Below are 25,714 nucleotides of genomic sequence, written 5' to 3'. Positions count from 1 at the left end.
TACTCTGATTTTTAAGTGCACAATGGCTGGATTTCTAATATACTTGATAAGGTTATCAACTTTTGATTTCTTCAGTAAAGTTTTTATTAACTTCTGACTGCACTTTCTTGACTGTAAAATTAATATCTTATATTAGGTTAAATTTCTAGAAAGCATAGCACTCTTGCTAAATTCTCTTTAGGAATGAGATTTTAATCTATGACAGTGTTCCCAAACTGCTTTTTTTGGACTTAGAAATCCTCTTGATTAGCAAATACACAAAGAATTGTCATTTTTAGTTATACTTATTTTTTAGTTCTTAGAGTACCCAGCAGTAGATTCTTTAGAAAAGGAAGATGTGAAATTATTTTGCGTTGTGCTTATAGCTGTCCAATCTTTGAATTGACAAATATTTGAGTCCCTGTTATGAAGTTCTTCATTTTCAGCGAGATCTACATAGGATATCTACATCTGCATCTCCCATAACTCAACAATGAGTTAAAGAGTAGGGATTCAGAGGTTGGAGGAAGAAAATAAAGAGGAGGCATGGAAAGGGCATCCTCAGTAGACAGAGGAGCCTGAGCAGAAAGTCAGTAGTCAGTCTTTTGTGTGATGGTTTTGAAACTGGATATTCTAAGCAAAGAAGTTTTATTTAAAGAGAAGATCTTATGTTTAAAAAATTAACTTAGGTTATATTTTATCAAATTATTGTCACTGTGCTTAAAATACCAACATTAATGATGAAAGCTAAAATTCAGATGCTTAGTATGTGCTAGGCACTTAGCTGCAGCATGACCCTATTACATGACAGTTTGGTTTTTTTTTTTTTTACATGACAGTTTGATATGCATTGTGTTATTTAATCTTGCCAACAACCTGTGAGGTAGGTGATATTGATTTGATTTTATAGATGGGAAAATAGGAGCTGAGGAAATTAAAAATTGTCCAGGGTGACGTAGCTATTAAGTGGCAGACCTAAGATTTAAATCCAGGTCTTTCTTCAGAACTTCCATGATACATCAGGAGAAGTTCCAGAGTATAAGAGAATCAAATAATGAACTGTGCGTAAACTTCTGTAAGCTCACTTCACCTGAAATCTAATGAAAAGGGTCTTTAAACAGATTTTTTTTTTCTTCGTTTTTGGGCATATATTTAGGCATGGAAACATTTGTGTGCATGTTTTGCCTAGCAGACATACTTTAAGCTAGGAGTTAAATCTTTTAGAAGCTTTGGAAATAGTATGCACATTTGACAATAATATACATGAATTCTGATGTCATGACTTTGTGCATACTTAGGTCATTCTGTTATGAATCAGGAAATATGAAACACTGGAAGGATGTCATTTCACTGGTTTCTGCATATAACAAACGAGCCTTCCAGAATAAGATTATAGAAAAGCACATTGAAATAAATGATGTGATTTACTGGGTGTCACGCATGGTTTAGCAGAACGGCTAACTGTTGTCAGCTGCAGCAAGCTATCTAATTTCACAGAAGCGATTTTCTAGCTTTTATTATAATCTGGATAGAACAAAAACAATAAGAAACTGGGATGATTTCTTGTGGACGATTGTAGGGGAAAAAATTATCCTTGAATTATTCATTTTAATGCCTATGGAGACAGGGAAAATGGTTTGAAGATTAGTGTAAATGGTTTGAAGAAAGGATTAGTGTAAAGTTAGAGAAAATGTGAAGTTTAGGAAATATAGAAATGGGAATTAAATATACTTTACAAAAATTAATTTTAAAATCAAAAAATAAAACTCCTGCTACATATGTTTCACTATCTTTGCTGCCTGTTTATTTTACAGACTGACAGAGGATCCAGGACCATGTTTACTTTTAGTTTGTAATAGCTCTTGGTATAAAGATAGTTTACTTTCTTTCTTTTTTTTTAACACAAACAGAAGAAAAGTATTACAAGTTAATGACAGATTACTTGAAATTATAATGACAACTAATTACTTGAAATTATAATAAAAAAGAAAAAGCTTTAGGAGTAAACTTTTCCTGTTATGATTTTATTAAGCTTAATTTAAGTACAGTAAAATTTTGTTGTAGTAGTCAAAGGATGTTTTCAAGTAATAATTATTACTTATAACTGGTATTCATTGGTACTTAATGTATTCCAGAAGAAATGCCGAGTATTCTACATGCATTTTTCTCATTTAATTCTCATAACACTCTAAGTAGAAGGTACTGTTATATTATGTTTGATAGATGAGGAAACTGACAGAGAAATGAGAAACTTGCTCAGCTAGTAAGATGTGGAGCTCAGATTTCAACTGTATTATTCCAAAGCCTGTGTTTTTCCGTATTAATGCACCTGAATGATATTAACTTCTAGAATAGCTTTTTGAGAAGGTTATGTTTTATGTTGAGTTGGCTTGATGAAACCAAATTTAAAGTCTTTTCTAATATTACAATTCGAAAAAGGTAGGTTTTTTTGTTTTTGTGGGATGACATATACTCAGCTATTTTTGAGGTTTTTCACTACTGTTGAATTTATCCCTTTGATTAATTTTTTTATCTCAGTTAAAATTCATTTTCCATTTCTGAGTAGTATATATCTTACACTTCAGCCTTTTATGTTTACAGTGTTTTGTCTCCTACATACGTTCAGTGTATCTGATGAAGGATAAAGAAATATTTGATGTGAGCAAGTTACCTATACCTGAATATGCCCTGTAAGTATTCATATTATAGTTTTGTTTGTGAATCCTTAAAGTTAGAGGGAATTTGTTTGAAACCTGGTTTTGAGAGTCTTAGTTTAAACCACTGTGCCTTACCTTAAAAGAATCTGTTGAAGATTTGCAGAGAAAAAGATTATATAAACTGTAGAAAACTTGTTGAGCTTTCAGTTGTCAGGAATTTCAGTCAGGAAGAAGTTTCTTACTTGTAAGTATGAATTCCTGAAAGTTACACTGGCAGTTTCCTGTAGTTTGGGCTTAAAGGAGATGGAGAGCAATTGACAAGCATTCTTTGAAATCTTTAAATGTCTGTAGCCCTCTTGTTTTCTAAAAAGCTGGCTTGGTTTACTGTAGTTCTTTTTATGCTTTGGATGGGAGTCTCTTTGTCAGTTCTTCCCTTCTTTTAGATTGGTTTCCCATGCTGCTTATTGCCTGGATATTCTTTGTGTCTTGATGTTTCTTACATGTGCTCACAGGTACCATGGCAAAATGTCTCTCTTTAGTAATTGTGGTTACTATTATATGAAAACAGAACTCTTGGTCTTGTTTTGGCTTAGTAGTTGAAGGATTTTTTTTCCTAATCTTTTCAGGTATAAAGGAGGAGCATCTGTTTTTCAATGGGGTCCCACCTGTGGGAAAAGCATTGACAAAATCCTATAGAAGCACCCTTAAGGTTACTCATACTTTGAATGTCAGATTGAAATCTCCTAGTCTGTGATGAAATATGTACTTTCAAAGCAAGGTCTGTGTATTTGGCCTGCTTTCCAGGAATTCGAGTACCTTTACCTTTGAGTCTAATAAAAACTTGTATCCGAGTGAGCTGCTGTTTTCTATTCTTCATGTTACATTGCAAGTTCATTATAACAGGTAATTTGTCAGTTGTAACATTTTAGAGCCATTTAATTTGCTAGATAACAAAGTAAGGTCACTGACTTTTTGTTTAGGTAATGGATGGAAAATCACATGCCATGGATAACATGTTTTTGTTTGCTTATCTCTTTACGAATTTTAAAATTTCTGAATATGATTCATGGTTTAGGTTATTAGCTGATTTTTGTGCTTCAAGAAATTCTATCCTGGTTTCCTGGTTTGCTCATTGACATAGCTGAGATATTAGCAAACAGGAGTGGCACAGGTCTTTTAATGCTGCAGGGCCATATTTAGAGGACATTTTGTTGCCACAGATGCCAGTAAATCTCATCTGTTTACAGTTGAAGACCTTTGCTTTTTGTTGGTGATGCTTAGGGAAGCAGAAAGTTAAATTCTGAGCCTAAATGACTGGTACAGTTTAACTTGGTGTTTTAATTTAATTTTTGTGGATTTTAGATGTATAATTTCCTTGATCTATAATTTCCTTTAGAAGCCTTTAATACCTAAAACAGTGCTATGTATGTAGGATAAAATAAAGGTTTAAAAAACTATTTTACAGAAGAAATATGTTTTATTTATTTATATTAGTAAAATACTTTTTTGAATATTAAAGAAATATGTTTTAAATACCTAATATATCTAGTTCATTGAGCTAGGCATTAAAATTATAGATGTGGGGCTTCCCTGGTGGCACAGTGGTTGAGAGTCCGCCTGCCGATGCAGGGGACACGGGTTCGTGCCCCAGTCTGGTAAGATCCCACATGCCGCGGAGCAGCTAGGCCCGTGAGCCATGGCCGCTGAGCCTGCGCGTCTGGAGCCTGTGCTCCGCAACGGGAGAGGCCACAACAGTGAGAGGCTCGTGTACTGCAAAAAAAAAAAAAAAAAAAAAAAAAAAAAATTATAGATGTATGGTTATGTACTTCTACCTTAAAGGAGGTCCAAGTTTAGTAGCAGAGAAAGACATGTAAATGTAACTGTAGTACATTGAGAGAAATGCTCTGATGCGTATTGAGTTTGTGATCCTAACTGTATCCCCTATAACAGTAATAATGACAAGTGCTCAGTAGTGGCTGCCTGTGTGTTAGGCACTATAATAGATGCATTGCCTCTGTGAACTCATTTTATTTTTATAATGACCCTATAATGTAGGTACTCTTGTCATGCCATTTTGCAAATGAGAGGACTGAGGTATAGAGAGGTTTAATAATGTCCTTTGATCATATAGCTTATAGGTGACAGAGCCAGGATTTTACCCTCAACAGTTCTATTTATGAATCCAGGTTTTACAACCACACCTCTCAGTTTCTGTGAATTGTGTCTTATAGGAAAAAGGCAGTTGGTCCATTTTCTAATGTTAGCTTTTTATTATAGCAGGCCTTGCTTTAAGAGTTTCTTTTCAATCCATCTGTGGGAACTTAGAAGCTAGGAAAGACCTGACCATAAAGTAAATCTTGATCTTAGAAGGAGAAAATAAGATTTTTTTTTCTTTTTTGGTCTCAAATTTAAAAATCCATTTTTATAGAAGTGATTGTGCCATATTATGTGTGTTAGAAGGGAGGATGATAATACTTGAGTTTATTCATTGCATAGAACTGTGTTTTGTTCTTTCATGGTCATGCCTTTTCCAGCTTTAGTATTAATATTTTACAAAGTATTTTCATATAGTTAGTACATCAGATATTTATAACAGCTGTGAGATAGGCCTGGTAGGTATTGTTATCTCACATTTGAGAAAACTGAGGCTGAGAGAGTTATACTGGAAATAGGCAGATTTAGTAGTTGAACTGTTCCCTTGCTTCTGGTCTCATGCTCTTTATTTTGTTAACTGTGTTACCATCTTAATGGAAAATGGGGTATCTCCAGTATTTTCTGACAGGTATTCATTATCTTTTAGATCACCTAACGTGTCAAGATTGAGTTGTATCTCAGAGGAACATTTTCTTAAAAAAAAAAATTTCCAAAAATCTCAACTCCTGAGAAACCATTTCATAATAAACTCATAAACACACCATCAGTGTGCTGAGATAACTGTTTTCATTTGCTCATATTTAAGGTCTCTTGGTCTTGCTGTGGCACCACGGGTAAGATTTCTTCAGAGAATGCAAAAACAACCCAACAAAGAACTGGTAGTGAGTCAAGATAATAAAGTAATTGAGCCAATGACTCTCTCCCTCACCATTGATGAAGTGGAAGAATTTAGAGCCTACTTCAATGAGAAAATGTCTGTTCTCCAGAAAGGTGGGAAAATACCAGAAGGGACAGAGTACAGACTGGCTAGTGGTATTAGTGATGGAGAGGAAGAAGAGAAAGAACGTGAACAAGAAATGGAAGAGAAACTGGGAAAAACAAAAGGGTCTCAACCTCAGTCTGTCTCTAGCAACAAAGAGCCACAGAAGAACAAAGAAGTTCCTGTGCAGTTCTTGGACAGAGATGATGATGAGGAGGAGGACGATGGCCTCAATGCTGACTTCTTTAAGGTGAAGAGGCGCAATGTGTTTGGGTTGGATCTTAAAGAGAATAAAACATTACAGGTAAGTTTACCCCTAGTGGAGGATCTTCTATTATTTCCTACCACTTCTTACCACATGCTGCCTGTTGCCTTTGGGGAACTGTGGGAAAATAACCAGGAGAAATTTGTAGAATGACTTTCTTTGCTGTGAACTCTCCCTCCTTCTCCATCTTTAACGATGGAATAGGTGCTAAAGAATTCTCATTTTTCATAACTTTGGGAATTCTAAGAGGTTGACAGCTTTAATCTTTTCATTTATTGGTTTTCTGGTGCATGTTTTAAAAAGTAGCCAGTTTCATGATTATAGCATTAAGTAATAAGGTGATGGGGTTTCGTGGTTTATGATGTGAGGATCCTTCACTGTGATTCTTAGTATACTACTTTCTGATTTAAATAATTATAAATATTCCTTACAACAATTCAATCTCTCTAAACTTTTAATGAGACATTTGGTTTTGGGCACCAATCCAGAATCTTAAAAAGAAAGCCAGCATTTCTATTTAAAGGCCGCTTATGAAGGTTTATTAAGTTTCACATAGGTCCTTTGTTTCTCACTAGGCACCTGCTAGGAGGAATAAAAGAGATAATCAAGGTAAAGCACCTGTTTCCTGGGGTACTTGTAGGTGCACAGTAAATATGTTTCTCTACCCTTCCCTTATTTTCGTTTTAATTTTGTATGCCTTATTCTTGATCATTTCTTTGGAGACAATTGAATGAAAAATGAACCTGAACTCATTCCTTATACAATTCTTTATACAATATTGTGACAAGAGTCACAATAGGAAATATTAAATTTTGAACTATGAAACTTGGATAGGTGTTTTTTAAAATTAATTAATTAATTATTATTTTTGGCTGTGTTGGATCTTCATTGCTGTGTGCGGCTTTCTCTAGTTGAAGAGAGCGTGGACGTCTCATTGCAGTGGCTTCTCTTGCTGTGGAGCACGGGCTCTAGAGCACATGGGCTTCAGTAGATGTGGCACGTGGGCTCTAGAGCGCAGGCTCAGTAGTTGTGGCTCACGGGCCTCTTGGTTTTATACAGTTACCCTTTCATAAATAACACCGGTGTCAATTAGTATATCTCTATGGTAAATCTCAAGTCAGATAGTGTTAGTCTTCCAACTTGATATTTTAAAAAATTTTGAGCATTTTTAGACCATTGCATTTCCATGTAAGTTTTTGAATCAGCTAGTTAATATTTATAGAAAGTCTTTTCATATTTTCATTGAGATTGCATTGAATCTGTAAATCTATTTGGGGAGAATTAACAATATTGACTCTTCTGATTCAATATATGACATATCTTTCCATTTACCTAGGTCTTCTTTAATATCTTTTAGCATTTTTTAATAATTTTAAGCATGTACGTCTTACCACATATTTTGTTAGATCCATCACTTACTATTTTATAGTTTTCAATGCTATTATAAATACTTCAAAAAATTCAGTTTCTCATTTTTTGTTGCTAGAATATAGAAGTACAGTTTTTGCATACCAGTCATTCTAAACTGTCCTGTTAAGTTCTTGTGGCTGTTTTTTGAGATTCTTTGGAGTTTTCTTTGGATCTTCTCTGTAGCTGGTCATGGTATTTGTGAATAAAGATAGTTTCATTTCTTCCTTTCCAATCTGTGTGTCTTTTATTTCATTTTCTTACTTGATTACACTGTATGTTGAACAGCAGTAGTGAGAATGGACATCATTGTCTTGTTCCTGTCTTAGGGAGGGGAAACATTCAGTCCTTTACCATTATATCCGATGTTAGCTGTAGGTTTTTTGTAAATGCTTTTAACAAGTTGAGGAAGTTCATTCTATTTCTGGCTGGTTTAGTGTTTTTATCAGAAATGGATGGTGAATTTTGTCAGATGCTTTTTCTGCACCTATTAGGGTGAACATAGAGTTGTTGTTATTTATTCTGTCAGCACATTGATTTTTCTAATGTTGAACCAACCTTAAATTCCTATGATAAACCTCACTCATTCGTGATGTGCTTTCCCGTATCTATTACAGGACTCTATTTGCTAATATTTTGTTAAGGGTCTTTGCTTCTGTGTTCATAAGGGATATTGGTTTGTAGTTTTCCTGTAATGACTTTGAGGACATGACACGTTTTAAAAGCTTTAGATACATTTTGCCAAACTGTCATGCAGAGAGGTGATATTGATCATTGTCCCACTGGCTTTATGTCCGTGCCCATTTACTAACACCAACACCGAATATCCACATGTTTTTACTGTTTTGAAACAAACAGTTAGTGAGAAATTCAAACTTACTATTTCAATTTATTTTTCCTTGATTCTGTTATTGAACATTATTCATTTATTTATCCATTGTGTAATTTTTGTGTGTGTATTGCTTGTTTTCCTCTCTCTTTTTTTCTCTTACGATATTGGTCTCTTTCCTGTTGATTAGCAAGATGTCCTTAAACTTTAATTACTATTCCTGGCTTTTAATTATTTTATACCTCCCACCACATTTTTTGCCTGCCTTCCTTACTGGATTTTGAATTTCCTGAAATTATTGTCTTACTGACCAGTGTGTGTTCACGGCTTGTTACAGTGTCTAGGACCTGGTGCAGATTTCACAAATGTTTCATGAATGAATAAGTGAATCACTCATATCTTCTTTCACTTTGATAGTTTTATTTGCTGTGAATTATGTAGAATTCATATATGTAGAGTATATTCTTTGAAATCTATATTTTGAAACTGAGTATGATATGCCTGATTGACTTACAATAATTCAAAAGGTATTGTTGAATTTTCTATAAACGTGAGCAGAAATGACTTATTTATTTGACTTGAATGATATAGCTGTGCAGGCCAAGCTTTGTAGTTTAGATAGTAAATAAAAATATCTAATAGCAATGATAACTACTGTTATCATTGTTAACATATCACTGTTATTCTGTTAACTAAGAATATGTTTGCATAGCATAGTATAAAAAGTTCTATCTTGAAAATACCTGCTTTTTTTTTTTTTAGCCATAACAAATGGGAAATATTATAGTGTTTGTGTCAAATGTGAGGGAACTTTTGGGGCAGTTACAGGATTTTTAAGAAGCCAATAAAGAAATGTTTTTCTGTATCTTCCTGCACATTTCCTAGTACTATACACAAAAAGTAGAGTTAAAATTATTGGCCCTTTAGCTGAAATAGAAATAGAAAGGCTTGTCAACTTTACCTGTTATTTGGCTTTGAATTTTCAAAATCAATACTTATTTGTACTCAGATTATCATTTTTTTTTGTTGTTGTTCTTTATCATGTTTTCAAGGCATTTGGTTTTGAGTGTGGTTTTGTATCCACAATCTCAACTTGACTTTCCTATTTAGCCTTTGTTTTGGCACTTTATATTTTCGTATTGCATTGCAGCCATCACTCACTGGAAGCTGCTTTTTTCTTTTATTACCTGTTTTTAAGGAAAGACCTGATAAAGTAAAGAAAACCAAACAAACCTTACACAAAATGGGAAATAATACTATCATTTACATATACAAATGAATCTGTTCTTCTTAAGATTAAGTATTGGGTTCGCCGAAAATTTCGTTTGGGTTTTTCCGCAACGAACTTTTTTGGCCAACCCAAAACTTTTTCAAACACTGCTGCCTTTGTTCAAATAGTTTTGTTGCTCCTGTTTTAGAATTTTCTTTAGGGACAGCATACCAGGCATGCAAGGGAACTGGTTTCATTACCTCTATCACAGGCTGTTCTCGTTGTCTTGTTATCTTTTTCCTCATTTCTTGCTCCCTTGGAGCAGTTGTAGAACTCAATTGAGACTTGGAGTCAGTGGGAACACATTGGATTACAGATTACATGGAATTTGTTTATCATATCGTTATCATTAATAAAATAATATATTTTTTGGTATTTTACCATATACCAGTGCTTTCCTTGCAAGTATTCATTTTATCCTCATGACAGGAAAGGCAGATGCTATTATTTAAAATTTCAGAGACTTTTAAGTGACTTTTCCAAGGTTACAGTGGTGGAGTTAGTACTACAATCTATCCCTGATGTCAGATCACATTCTCTTTCTTGTTTATTCTGTGGCCTACCGTCATTTGTGTGTGGTTTACTTTCTGTAAATGGGTAGTGCCAGTGTAATTGACAGCACTGTAGATAATTTTGGGCAACCCATTGTGTGCAGACACTTTGAATACAGAATTGATAAGTTTACCTCTTTAGACTTCAGTATAAATGGAGAAGAGAGGTACTGAGTGCCAGGAGCAAGTGATATCTTCTGGAAGACTGCCCTGTCACAGTTCTTTTCCATTTGACAGGTTCAAGGCATTGACAGAGAAACAGATCTCCTTAGCGTTGGAGAGGGAGTCATGAGTGATGGAGCCATGAAAGAAATGGGCGGGAGAGAGCACACTTGGGCTGATTAGGCACTACAGTAGTAAGAGAAGTTTGGTTGACCTCCCACATAGGGAAGGGACTTTTATTTTATTTTATTTATTTTATTTTTTTTTGGACTTTTATTTTGCCTTGCTTTCTTGGCTGTTGGGTGTCTAGAAAGTTAGCTTCCAGAGAGACAGTGTTAGAGAAGAGCGTGAATATATAATTAAAATGTTGAAATTGAGAATGATTTTAAAACAAGTTCTTGGGCTTCCCTGGTGGCGCAGTGGTTGAGAGTCTGCCTGCAGATGCAGGGGACATGGGTTCCTGCCCCGGTCCGGGAGGATCCCACGTGCCGCGGAGCGGCTGGGCCCGTGGGCCATGGCCGCTGAGCCTGTGTGTCCGGAGCCTGTGCTCTGCAACAGGAGAGGCCACAGCAGTGAGAGGCCCGCGTACTGCAAAAAAACAAAAACAAACAAACAAAAAATGTTCTTAAATATGAGAATGAAATCTCTAAGCAAATACTTTTCTCTCTCATATTTTACAGTTGTTTAGAAATGAGACTGATAGGTGGATTCCATTTTAGCTCAGCAAGTGTCCTTTTAAAGCTTTCTCAACAGTAAACATACATCAGTCTTGGTTAAGATTTGAATGATACTCATAAATTATTCTTTGTCCTTAGAGCTGAATCTATATTCTGTTTACATTTTAATTTTATATTTTGGCACAAAATTCTTAGTAAGTATTTTAGGAACTCACTGTTGGTGGTAAAACATAGGTTAGCTAATTTTATTATTAAATTGTTGCTTATGAGTATTCTCTTATAAATATATTAGAAGTTCTTCATCAAGAATCCGATATTTGGGAGCTGGGATTTTTCTGCCTCTTGTCTCCTCTCCTTTTCCCTTTCATTCCCTTCTTGCTTTCATTTTTTTCTCCTCACAGCAGTGATTACTGAGTGCCTACAAGGTGCCAGGGGCTGTGCTAGGTTCTTAGTAAGTTTCAGAGCCTTATACTTTAGTTAACATAGCAGACTATTAAACCAAAATTTCAGTACATAATCTTAGATTTCTGTTCATTTATTGATTCTTGAAGCCACATGTTTTAAAGTGTTAACATTGGCACCACAGTAGAGTAGACATCCTGAGAGAAGTTGAGCCTTAAAGAATGAATATGAGTTAATAGGAAGGGGAATGAGCATTCTAAGCAGAGAGTACAGAATGAGCAAAACCATGGCCACAAGAAAGTGTGTGTTTAGTGTGGGAGCTATTTCTGGTATCATGTTTAGTTTCAGTAGTTAGCCTTTCTGAGGCTTAGTGTCCATCTCTCTAAAGTTACTACCTGGCAGAGTTATTGTGATGCTTAGAGATAGAAAGCAACCAGCACAGTTTGTGTATGTAGAAGGAACATGGTTAAAATTAGCTATTATTTCTACTTGATAAGTATAATAGGAACATACAGGTAAAGGGTTGATAGAACTTTGCCAGTGCAATGGCTAGGCAGTGTCTGAGGTAGTGCTGAAAAATAAAGGCTTTTTCTGAATCAGGTCGCATTGTAGAGAGAAAAAGTGATGTATTTTATTTATTCCAGATGTAGTATCAGGAAACAAGACTACTTTTTGATTTTAGCATAGTTGATAGAGCAGTTTTCACATTTTCAGTGTCCTGCATTGATCTGGAGAGTGCTAAGGCCTACACTGACACCACAGGTCAGGTGATGTCATAGCCAGGTATTTAAGGAGAACTTATAATTTGGTATAATCAGACCATAACTAGGCAAGCACAGTACCCTGTGGAAATAAATCAATTGGTTATAAATGAAACTAAAAATGATGTTAGTAGTAGATATTTAATGTGGAGTCATTAAATGAAATTCATTATTATATGAATATTTTTCTGGGTGGAGTTCTCTGTCCAATTAACTGGTAGTATTCTTGTGGATATTAATACTATGCAGTATACCTCTAGAAGATATTATATAGAAGATACTAGGTTATAGATATTGTTTATATGTTTAAGACTGTTGATTTAAAAATGGACATTAGACCATTGACAAAGGAATGGATAAAGAAGATGTGGTACATATATACAATGGAATATTACTTAGCCATAAAAAAGAATGAAATAATGCCATTTGCAGCAACATGGATGGACCTAGAGATTGTCATACTGAGTGAAGTAAGTCAGACAGAGAAAGACAAATATCATACAGTATTGCTTATATTATGTGGAATATAAAAAAAATGGTACAAATGAACTTATTTACAAAACAGAAATAGAGTCACAGATGTAGTAATCTTATGGTTCCCAGCAGGGGAAGGGAAGGAGGGATAAACTGGGAGATAGGGATTGACATATACACACTACTGTATATAAAATAGATAACTAATAAGGACCTACTGTATAGCACAGGGAACTCTACTCAAAACTCTGTAATGACCTATATGGGAAAAGAATCTAAAAAGAGTGGGTATATGTATATATATAGCTGATTCACTTTGCTGTACAGCAGAAACTAATATAACATTGTAAATCAGCTATACTTCAATAAAAATTAAAAAAAATGGCATTAGAGAAAGTAATGCCCTTGTTTGGGGAGTGATTGGGCATGCTGATGAGCTGCTTTAGGAGAGTGCTGATTTAACTGTTTTTTTAGCCCCATAATTATTTAATTTAAAAATGGGAATGAACCATGTTAACTTATTTCCAGAAATTTCTTGCAGACAACTATGTTTTTGTAGAAGAAGATCAGGAAATGATGAACATCTTTTGGTTTTCTATAATCTGCCATGCCTTTGAGTATTGCATCTCATTGCTTAAACTCTCCACAACCTTGCACAGTATTAACAGGCTTTGAAAAGTTCTGTTGCTTGCCTAATGTCCCACAGTTGGTGAAGTGGCAGAACTGGAATTTGTTGTGCCCAGGCTCATCGATTCTTTTGACTGTGCTTCTTTCGATTCCTGTCATTTCTACATTTTAGCAGTTCTTCTTTACTTTAGTGCTCTTTACTTTTAGTGTTCCTCTTTACTTCCCACTAGCACTACCACTGTTCTGTCCCACACCGTTTTCACTTCAGACTTGGCTTGTGGGATAAGCCTCGTAATTGGTCCCAAATGTTCTTCTGAGTCATCTTCCTGTGAACCTCTCTCAGATCTATTTTTTTCATGTGGTTGACCTTCCATGCCTCCCTTCATTTCATCCTTTTCAGTTGGGCTTTGTAAGCTAGCCCCTTCCCTGTTAAACTACCAGTCCAGTGCATTCTTCCCAGTGTGAGTTTCCACTTACACGGAAGGGATTCCTTCCCAGGATATTCTCACCACTCCAGCCTTTCACATCTTACCTTTCAAGATTCAGGGCTGAGCTTGCCTCTTCCTTGAAGTCTTTACTTACTTATTCAACTGACCTCCGGATTCCAATTGTCTATTTTGCTAGTACTTTTCTTTTTGGCTCTTCATAATATACCTATTTGAATGTCTTAATTTCCATTTCTCTTGGTGATTCCTGAGATTGTCATAACCTTTGTATGCAAGGGTCTTATATATTGCTGTTGAATTAAACAAAAGGGAAAACTCTTTAAAATAAAACCTAGGAGTCAAGAAACTTTATTCTCAATTTTTTGGTACCATGAAGTGGAACACAATCTTAAATGTTGAGTAGCTCAAATAGAGTTGGTATATATGTTCTTTTGTCTTCTTACAGGTGCTTTTATTTTATTTTTGCATCCTGTGCTTAATTCTTGTAGGCTTCATTCTAATTCAAAAGGAATAGTTACTGTGTGACTTGAAGCTTAAATGTACATACTGAGTTGCTATATATATATATTTTTCTCCCCTATTTGAGTTTTGTATGCAAATGATTTCCTAAGGATGTAAATTGTCAGTGGAAAGCTAAAAGTTTTTGGCTTGATGTTTATTCTTTCACATGCTGCATCATTATTGTATCAAAAATATTTCAACTTGTTTCTCTTCATTTCCTAGTTTTATACATATTGAATGTTTAAAGGAACTGCTGACTAGTACTGGATTTTCTCATGACCTACTTTTATAGCCTAAATTTCAGGAACTACATTTATCAGGGCATGCTTATCTTCATTTTAAGCTAAAGTGGAGGTAATGACAGAAATTTGAAATAGGACAGGCTATTCTTGAAGAGGGTCATATAAGTTGCCCTTGAACTTGACTGTTAGGATAATCAGAAATAAGGAGCTTTTCAAAGTCATCAACAGGTGCTTGTGTACGTGTGTGTGTGTGTGTGTGTGTGTATGTGTGTGTGTGTATATATATATATATATATATATAACAAATATAACTATAGAGAATTTAGATTAATATGCCAGGTTTTCTGCTTATGAACAGATTAGTTCCAGTATGCTCTTTGTGAGATCCTTTGTTCTTGAGTCTAAGCCATCAGTATATGTATATTTACCTAAAGCTTTTTAATGGGAGGACTGTCTTTGTGGTGACACTGGATTTAACTGTTCAAGTTTCTTTCCAACTCTTAAATTTTTCCAAATGTATTTCACTTTTGACTTTGTTCTTTTCAGTGTATGTTTTTGAAACACAGCTTCAAAAATCCATGCTGTGTCTTGAGTCCAAGGCAGCAGTTGAAGCTAGTGCCATCTGGTGGTGACAGGCAGAGTTAAATCACATTTGCTTTGATGTGAAGCTTTGTTTCTATCATGAAAGTTTCTATTTTAGGTGAAATGAAGGCTTGTTAAATGAAGCATTAATGAGATAAAAAAAAAAAATTCACTCCTTCAGCAAATATTTACTGCATACCTGCCATGTGCCAGGCATTGAAACATCACCATTCCCTCTCCTCATGGAGTGTTATGTTCTAGTGAAGGGAGATGGACAAAAACTATAAACATGTGCTGTGGGAAAAATGAAGCATGGTAAGGGGGTGGGGTGTAGCATTTCAAATAGTAGGATGGTGAGAGGCACCTCCCTGAGAGTGTGTAAGGCACTCTTCTGCTATTGCTAGATTAAGACCTTTAGATGTTTTAAGCATTTAAGATTATGGTGCTTCCTCTGCCCATATGTAGTTTGAAACAAAAAGAGTACTACATTTTAAAACAGAGTTCTCAAGTTATTATTTTTTCCATGATGACTACTTCATTGCTTTTGTTGAAATATGTTATTTCAGAAACATTTTTTCTTAAAATACTCCAGTTTTGCTGGTGCCCTGAGCATGTGTTGTGAATAGCCAGTTGGTTATTTGCACTTGAAAGCTAGGCCTGGTAGGGGAATGGAAAGAGAATTCAGACCCTCTTGGGAGCAGGCGCTAGCAAGTAAATTGGTCAGAGCAATGGCACTTCAGTGAAGTTCAGTGGGAACAGGGATGCCTGTATATTAAGAAAGGCCTATTTTTCAGTAAAAGTAAAGTCTAAGCATAAATTACATACTTACAAAATAAGTATAAGATTAGCATAGTGATTTCATGATGGTTTAAAATTTTAAAGTCTTTAGGGCAGTGCTTCTCAAGCTATGTTTGCTGAAGGGCTAGCTTTTTAATTTCCAATTCATCACACAACAATAATGTTATAAAATAGATTAAAGAAAAATTACTAAAAAAGTAAAATGAATGTTTTCTTGGCTCTTTTCTTTCTCTACCTTTTTTGCTGCCTTCTCTTTCTCTCTCTGGGTTAGATGATTATTTTCTCTTTTACTATTTGATCAAAAGCCTCTTTCTGTATTCTTTTTTTTTTGTTTCTCCCCATTTCTTCTGTTTGTGTGGCCATAATAGTATACAGTGTTGTGGGATGTTTGTGTCTGTATAATGAATGATGTTTAATGAATGGAACATACTGTTTGTCATTTAGAAAACTGTGTAGTTTAACCTTTCCATGCCTTTTGGGTTATTTTTGATGAATGGAATTTGGCCCTGTAAGGGATACCACCACAGTTGGGATATGAGTGTTCCTTGGCCCTTTTTGGTATTAGTTCCTTGTTTAAGTTGTGTACTTTAAACAAGGAAAGATTAAGAGGGAGAAATGATTGGTAAATGGGCTTTTGGTAGGCACATTGACTATACAGAGAAATGTGTAGTAAGATGTATCTCCTTGAGAGCAGGTAATAAAATTTATTTATATTTTGGCTGTGTCAGGTCGTATTTGTGGCGTGTGGGCTCTTCGTTGCTGTGCACTGGCTTCTCTCTAGTTGTGGTGCATGGGCTGCAGAGCGCGTGGGCTCTGTATTTGCAGCATTCGGGCTCTATAGTTGTGGTGCGCGGGCTTAGTTGCCTCTTGGCACGTGAGATCTTAGTTCCCTTACCAGGGATCCAACTGGCGTCCACTGCATTGCAAGACGGATTCTCAACCACTGGACCACCAGGGAAATCCCAGCACTTCTTGCTTATAGCTGCATTCTCTGCAACATCTTTTACATGGTAGACACTGAATGCTTGTTTCTAGTGTGGGGTCATTTTCTTTCAATGAGCCTCTCCTGTGGCATTCATTGACAGCACTTTCATCCTTAGTATCAAAATAAAAGAAAACAATAGTGTAGCTCTTCCTAAATAAATCATAATTAGAAACATCTACGATGAAGTTTTAATAAACTGAATTTAAAAAATTTTATTTTTCAAGCTGGGAGTGTTTTGCCATAGAATAAAAAATTTATCTCTATTAAGCAAGAGGCAGAACATCAATCTCTGGACATTTTCTCCTCAAGAACGCTGTTGCTGTTTTTGGTTTTTTTTCCTTTCTTTTCTTCTTTTAGCTTGCTTGCTGGCTGTTAGAATAGAGGTGACAGACAGACCTGATATACTGTTGGGCAGAGAATCTGCTGGTTTTTATTTGGCATAATAAATGATTGAAAACAGAGTGATATTATGTTACAGTTCTAATAAAGCCAATACAGTGGTGATTCTTACAGTGCATTAATTTTAAGCTCTAGAAACAAGTGCCTTACTGTACTGGGTACTGTAAATGTCCCTGCAATATATGAAGAAAATCCTAAGCATTTGGCAAATGTGATAGAAGTCACATATTGCAACTTTTCTGATAGCACATAAAGGATGCATCTCATATTTTCAGGGGTAATCGCTCTTGATAAAATTTTCTTACTGTTGGTCTGTTCTCTCCCCACCCCTCACATTGGTGGAATAAGCGAATCAATTAATTTCTCAGTGGCAGTCAATATAGAGCCTACCTCCAAATAATAATTCCTACCTAAGTTTGTTTTCTAAATAAAAATGGCATATTTCCCATTATTTCTTTTGTGTGATCACAATTAGAATAATTCTTCCATCTGCACGCATTTTCATGTCTGCTGGTTTATGTCATAGGAAGCAACAGAGCAGAGGAATGCTTTCTTCCTTGCTGTGATACCTAATTTTGGAGATATACTAATTTCAGAATGTTTGTTGTAGGAAATGGTTGCATATTCCAGAAACAGTAAGAACTTGCTGAATAATGTTCTCTCCTGTGGTTTGGTTCAGCACTGTTTTTTTTTTTTGCATTTTTTGATCTATCTGTACTGTTTTTCCTATCTGCTGACATTCCATAAAGTAGAACTTTACAAATCAAAGAGTAGGTAAATTTCTATTAGGTTCTCTATCTCTACTCCCCACCCAAATCTTATGAGACTGAACTTTTTTTTTTTTTTAAGAAATCTGAAAAACTGGCTTTTAGTGAATCTTATTTTCTCCCTACTATTTTCCATTAAGTATTTTTAGGTTGACTCAATTTCAAGCATACTTAGTAGTACATATTTTAATAGCTATTGGACAATTTTATTTAATAACTTGAACAAAGTAGTGGTGTTCAGTGGGTGTTTTTAGAAATAATAGTCTATTTCTAACTCTCCCCCTTCACATATTGCCCAAGAATATGGCATCAGTGTCCTGGAGGCTACCTACATATCTAATTTCCAGCCTGTCTGCTAACACCAGCTTAGCTAACCAGATTTATAATGGATTTATAGTTACAGGATTAGATGTGGTATACTGGGTTACTCTTCCTCTCTTCCTTTCCCCATCTCCCATTAACTAGCTCTGTTCTGTGGTGGAAATTGCAGGTAATTTGGCTTTTCTTATTCTTTTACTGAAAAGAGAAAAATTATTTCTAGGTTTCAAGAACCATGAAGAGTCTGAGATTGTACTCTACTTGCCATAAGTTAGCCTGCCATATTTTGATATATGTTGCTAGACAACTCATGGGACAGCAGGCTGCATGAGCTTCAAGTTTGCATTGGTTCCCCTGCCTCTGAAGTTCCACAGGGGCCATGCGGAGGTATCCCCAGGTTGGAGCTGTCCACAGGGTAGGTTTGTGTCAGAGCTAGGAAGAAGACTGCTAGCAAACCTGCCCAGCCTTCACCCAGAGGGAGACGTTGTCTCTATTAACCTGGTCAGGAGGAAGTCTGTTAATTGCCCCCAGGGGAGATACTGTCTCTGTCTTCTGAGGCTGTATGCTATGTTGACATCCTTGAAAGATAATCTGGAAGAGTAACTGATTAAAATGTGCAGAAACATGAAAGACCCATAGATGATTATCTCTCAGTGCTTGGTAGCAGCAGAGTCAGAACTGTTTCCTCTGGTTCTGTTTTGGTCTGTTTCTCCCAAATCAGAATGTAGAAAAACTAGTTTAAATGATCAACATGAATTCCAGAGACACAGATTCCTCCATGTGAGAACTGTTGTTTTTATTTGATAAGGCCTAAAATAGTGGGTAGTTACGTTTGCTGGGACCAAGTCAGGTGCTCCAAAGTGTGCGTCCGGAGTAACCTGTCCTCATGTTCTCATAGCACTGAGCAAGCCGCACTGTCATATTGTTTGTTTTTCCCACCGTATGATGTACCTTTACGGAGGCAGGGAATATATATTAATTCATTTTTGTGTATTTATATCTGTCAGGGTTGTCTATCGTTGTAATAGGTTTTTAGTAGCTGTTTGTTGAATGAAAAGAATGAATAAATAAATAAACAAGTAGAGTCTTTTAAATTCAAATCTGGTTAATCTTTTGTCTGTTTAATCAGATTTCTTACCCCAATTTGAGACTGTACCATTTGATAGAAAAATGTACTGGGAACACAAGGGGGTCAGAAAATATTTGTTGCCTGAATGGGTTAATCTTAGGTAGGACCCTTGTGTTGGATTAGAAAAGCTGGGTTAGGTAGAGAGTAAATACCTTGTGTGAAATCTTTCTTAAGCCTGACTTTAATTCATCCATATCCTTTTCTTTGCATATTGGTTATTTTGATCTCTAGGACCTGTTTTCTTGCTGTGTTCCTCTGTTGTTCTAGAGAAAATAAAAATTTAAGTGATATTTTGGCTATTTCCCTTTTTCTAAAGATGGTTGAGAAAATAATTTAGAAAAACTAACTTCTTATGTTGAACAGCCAGTCATTTTATTTTATAGTGAGTTTACTTGTAGAGATTAGTTTGATCCTAATGCTGTCCATCAGTGGGTTGTTTTAGGTCTAGATGGGTATATACTTTTGAGCAGAGTGTGTATTTAAATCACTATTTCCAGGAGAGTTTGCAAGACTCTTTCCCGCCATTGTGTACTTCTTCAGCCTAGACTTAACCTTAGCAGAGGCAGGTGGAGGCAGGCTTCCTGTTTCTCAGTGCTGGCACAGACGCTCCTCCATTTGCAGCACCACTTGAGTCCTGGTGTCCCCACACTTAAGAAGCTTGGAGAAGCAATTTAAGAACTACTAGGCAGTACTGGTGCTGTCTCTTTTGAGACATGAGTAAGCACAATAATCAAAATTGCCTAATTATTTTAAACCAGAAATGACAGAATTGTTTTGGCAGGTCTGTGTGTTCACATCTGTGTTGGGTTTATATGTTCCTGCAAAAAGTGTATTTAGCAGTGTAAAGGAGAATAATGATTCATAAGCTTTTTCAAATTCAGATCTACAATTCATTTATACTTAATTATATCCTCATTAATATCATTTTGAATGGCTTTATATAGTTTTCTAGGAATTCCTCAGATTAGAAGTTGAGGGAAAGAGTGGTTTCATTGCAGCTGGGGAAGCATTTTTCCAGTAGTGTCCTTGTGTATTGAGTTGCACATATTGTGTGAAATGTAGAGCCTTAGCATGTGCCAAGAAACAATCATTTAATGAGGCTCTATTTATGTTTCTGGTTTTCTCAGGTTGAAAGACCCTTAGAACACCAGCTTCTGTCTTATTCTGTTGAGGTCTCTGTAAAAACACCCATAGCCACTTCAGGGACTTATTTATTCCTACTTTCACTGAAATAATTCATAGTTCCCAAACCCAAAAGTCTATTGAAAGAATAAAAGTACTGAACCTTTAGGGATAGTGGGTTAGTCTGAGCATTTGGGATTGTTTGTGTCAGTTGGCCTTAAATATCTTCTGCCACAGTTTACCCCTGTAGTTAATCAAGTGTGTGTTTGTTTTACTCACTTAATGTGGACATGTTATTGTACCAAATATGAAACAATTAGACTTGTCAGCTCTCAGGAAAGTTAGAGTTGAGGATATAGGACATTTATGTGGAAATGTTATATGAAAAAACAATATAAGATAGCTATGTAAAAAGGTTAATGTAAAATATTTACCTAAATAAAATGTTTTGAATTTGGGCTAGAGTCTTAGAGATCTTTCTGAGTAGGTGGGACTTGATTTTGCTAAAGGCTGTGTTGGATCTGATAGGTGGAGAAAGAGGGAAAGGGTATGAGCAGAGTTGGGGGCAGTAGTTTGGGTCATTAGTTTTGGAAGAGTAGAAGAGCTTTGCAGGAACCATGAGGCAAGTAAAGAGTGATTCTATTTATGTATGTTCTTGTATTATCCAAGTTCACTACTATGACCACTACTGCAGTTTCAATATAAATCTGACCATAGTATCAAGTAAAGGAAAGTTGATGCAGATTCATCTTAAAACATGACTTCTGAAAGTTAGTCTTCCTTTTTACAATTCTCTGAGTAGTCTTAATTATTAAGTATTACAATTAGCATTTATAATTGTGATTTTTATCAGTGAGAAGAAAATAACTAAATCAGATACTGAACTCTTCTAGACCTTGAAGACCTGATATATGGTTAGATATGTTGGAAATTAGTGCATCATGTTATTCCCTTCTCAGTGGAAGATTTTCAGCATGTCTCTCATATCCTCTCTTTTTTTTTTTTTTTTTTTTTTTTTTGCGGTACGCGGGCCTCTCACCGTTGTGGCCTCTCCCATTGTGGAGCACAGGCTCCGGACACGCAGGCTTAGCGGCCACGGCTCGTGGGCCCAGCTGCTCCCTGGCATGTGGGATCCTCCCGGACCGGGGCACGAACCTGTGTCCCCTGCATCGGCAGGCGGACTCTCAACCACTGCGCCACCAGGGAAGCCCTCATATCCCTTCTTTTTTGATAACAGCTTTATTGAGATATAATTCATGTATTATAAAATTCATCTATTTAAATTGTACAACTCAGTAGCTTTTGGTATGTTTCCAGAGTTGTCCAACCATCATCACAATCATAGAATATTTCATTACCTCTGAGGAAATCCCACACCCTTTAGCTGTTACTCCTCAAGCCCCCATTTTTCCTCAGCCATAAGCAACCACTAATATATTTTCTATCTCTACAGGTTTGCTTATTTTGGATAGTCTGTGTAAATGGAATCATATATGTGGTCTTTTGTGACTGGCTTCTTTCACTTGAGATAATGTTTTTAAGCTTCATTCATATTGTTGCATGTATCAGTACTTCATTCCTTTTTATGGCTGAATAATATTCCACTGTATAGATAAACCACATTTTGTTTATCCCTTCATCAGTGTCCATCTTTTGGCAATTATGAATGATGCTGCTATGAACATTCGTGTACAAATATTTTGTGAACCTAAGTATTCATTTCTGTTGGGTATATACCTAGGATTGCAGTTGCTGGGTCATATAGCAAGAACTTTTAACCTTTTGCAAGTCTGTTTTCCAGAGTGATTGTACCACTAACAGTGTACGAGAGCTCCAGTCCTCCCATATTTTCAATAGCACTTGTTATCATCTATCTTTTTGATTATAGCCACCCTACTGGATGTGAAATGGTATTTCACTGTATTCACTGGTATTCACTGACTTGCATTTCCCTGATGACCAATGAGTTGCTTATACTCATGTTGTTTTAGTTTGGTTGAGTATACAGACCATAAGCATTGAAAGATGATTAACAATACCTGTTAGCTTAGGTATGTTCTAGAAATATTTTGGAGGGAAATAGTGCAAGGACCTGTGAGGGTGGGACTTGAATTGAGTCTTGAAGAAAAGAATTTAACTACAATTGTGATTATAAGGATTTTTTTTAGGAAGGTGATAGCATAAACAAAGCCTTGCAGATAGAAATGTTCATTTCATGTTGTGAAAGGGGACTGGTGGAGTTGTGAAGGTACATGTAAAGGAATCATAGCTAAATTTGGATAGGTAGGTTGTGCTAGATTAGGAGGCTCAGTATATGAATTTGATCTTGATAGTGTAAATAGGGATCATTTAACATATTTTTGTTTACTCTGATTATATATAAATCATTTTTGGTAGATCAGTCTGATCAAAATATAAATCAAGGATAGTAGATAGGTGTCCTGTTATATGCTAGCTGATTAGTTGGTGTTGGCAACCTGGATCTCTATATTGAAAAGAATGATAAATTCAGTTTGGCTCAATGGGCCAGAGTGTGGTGATTGAATAGTGAGGCCCACTTTTAATATGGTATGGAAGAGTTTTGACAGGATCAATACTTACTTCCCATTTCTAGGTAGACTGAGGTGATAGCAGTGAATGTAAGAAACATGGAGAGAAGTGTTAATGGCATAATACTGTGGGGGAAAAATGTTTGTGACTTCTACCCTGACATTCCTTTTGATTTCTGGGTAACTTACTTACCTGTATACTTTCTAATTTCTTTGACTCAGTCCCCATCCTCTTCATGCTTACCACTATCTTCTCCCTATTCTTTCCTTTGGACTGTTAAATTAGTCCCCTAACCGATCTCCTTTCTCAAATCCATCCTCTAACATAGCCATCGGAATTGTCTTAATTAAAGGCACATCTAATAAGTACTATTAATGATCTTTCTCTTGCTATATATATTATGACTCCAGAGTTATTGAGTCATGGAATTCATCCTATCAGACTTTTTATGGATTTTGTCCTTCCTGAAACCTTGGGGTACACTGAGTCCATTATTAGGTTTCAGACAGAAACACGTACGTGCGCGCGCACACACACACACACACACGAGCCTGTACGCACGCGCACACACGCACACACACAAAGTAACATTGAAAAACAGTTTAAGTCTGCATAGGGGCTTCTATGGTGTAGGTATAGTAAGCGTCTAATAGACTGATCCTCCTGCAGTTAAGAATCGTAAGTTTTGGACAAAACAAAAACTTAAAGACTCGAGAGAGAGCAAAAGTAAGCAGATTTTAGAGGGGAGTCAAAACTTGCAAGAAAGGACTGGCTGACACAGGGTGGATTTTCTGTTGTGGCCCTTCTGTCCTAAGGATGGGCTACAGTAACAAAGTGGGAAAAACTCTCATAGGAAGTATGCAGTCTTACTGGCCTGAGGAAAAGAGTGGGGCTAGGGCAATTATGGCCCTCAGAGTGAGAGGAGACCTCTGGAAGAGAGAGCCAGAGAAGGACAGCTCCAAATCATTTTAAGGCCATTTAACTCCCCTTTGTCAGCAAATGATAGAGCAACTAGATTTAAAAAAATCAATAGACATATGAAAACATTGAGAATGTATCTGGGTAATACTGTCAACTACCTAGGCCTAACTGATATTTTAGAACAATACATCCAACAACTGCAGAGTATTTATTTGTTTCCAGTTCACATGGTGTTTTCATTATACTAAGTCATAAAATAAGCATCAATATATTTAAAAGGTTTGAATTCCTACTGAGTATGTACTTTGATTACAACTGAATTAAAATAGGAACCAGTAAAACATCTAGGAAGACCCCAAATACTGGGAAACCCAATCCATTCAAAGCCTGAAGATAGTGAGTATCCTTGCTGATTACCTGTTTTTGTCTTCTCATTGCTAATATTGACATGAATATGCATTTTAAATAGTGGGGTAGAAGTACAGAGGAACACAGAATGGGTTACATATGAATATTGAAATCTGTATGTGGATTTTTTCCTTGGCTTTATTGAGATATAATCATGTAGATATTTTTAAAGGCCAGAATGGTAAAGGAAATAGAATTCCATCCATTATTATATACAATTTATGAAATAGTGATTTGTTACGGTGTACTATAATTCTTATAATTATCGTACTAACAGTGTTTACACTGTTAATGATGAGAATCTTTATTCCAGGAATAGGGGATTACTGCCGTATTTATTTCACTCTTCAGTAGTTTGTTAGCTTACTGAAAGGTTGCATGTTTTATCAGGCCAAATTTAAAAGTTCTCTTGATGCTTAAAGGTCAAAGAACTGATCCTCTTTCGTTATTCTTGAAATAGAGAAACCATGTAATTTTATTAAACGCTTCCTTTAAATGCTTGGTTTTCTTCCTCATGCTTCTTGGAGTTGTTACTGCTATAATTTTTTTCTGTAAATGTCAGTATATATAGGGTGTGTACTACAGTGTGAAGTAAATTGTGGCTGAATCACATTTAATGTGTAAAATTTTATTAATAAAATTGAGTTATCATGAAAGAAATCACGCTGAAGCTAAGTGTTTAATGATCATTTAGAAGTCTAGAATTTCAACCAGATGTTTATTTTGACTTAAGTTTTGTTTGAGCCAAACCGAGGACAATAGCCTGGGAGACATCCTCTCAGATAACTCTGAGGAACTGCTCTGGAGAAGCATGGTTTTCAGCACAAAGAACATCGAACAAGTCAGGGATACCTTCCTTCAAGGTTTAAAAAAAAAAAAGATCAGCGTGTACACGGCAAGTCGGTAGGGTCTTGGCAGCTGGGAAGGGAGTCTTATCATCAAAGGAGAACCAGCGTTGTCCTCCCAAGAAGGGAGGCATTTAATTTTTATTTTTAACATGGACATTCTTTACTTTTGGTCAGTGCACCCATTTCTTTAATAATTAAAGCAGATGTATGTTTGATAGGTTACAGACAGGTTGTTTTAGCATAAAATTCAAGTTAAATCATGAGTAAGCCAGAATGACCTCCCCATACTTCAGTATGTCAAACTTTCTTTCATCAATAGTGTGATGATTTGATACACATATATATTGTGAAAGGATTCCTCTCACAGAGTAAATTAACACATCTATCACCTCACCTGTGTCTGTGTGTGTGTGTGTACATTTAAATTCTGCTCTCTTAGGAAATTTCAGTTACATAACATAGTGTTATTAACTGTGATCACCATGTTATACATTAGCTTCTTAG

The 25,714-nt window shown here is 35.8% G+C and overlaps 1 protein-coding gene across 1 annotated transcript in view; it reads left to right on the top strand.

Moving 5' to 3' along the window:
• Positions 1-25,714, top strand: part of DDX10 (DEAD-box helicase 10) — a 302,126-nt gene that overhangs the window by 50,777 nt on the left and 225,635 nt on the right. The window contains 2 exon segments of the mRNA XM_032641374.1: positions 2,581-2,669; positions 5,596-6,073. Coding sequence (XP_032497265.1) covers positions 2,581-2,669; positions 5,596-6,073 — 567 coding nt within the window.

The sequence above is a fragment of the Phocoena sinus genome, chromosome 8 (genome assembly GCF_008692025.1).
Source record: "Phocoena sinus isolate mPhoSin1 chromosome 8, mPhoSin1.pri, whole genome shotgun sequence".
NCBI classification, from domain to species: domain Eukaryota; kingdom Metazoa; phylum Chordata; class Mammalia; order Artiodactyla; family Phocoenidae; genus Phocoena; species Phocoena sinus.
Note: the sequence above shows the minus strand (reverse complement) of the source record. Positions and strands in the feature narration are given on the sequence as shown.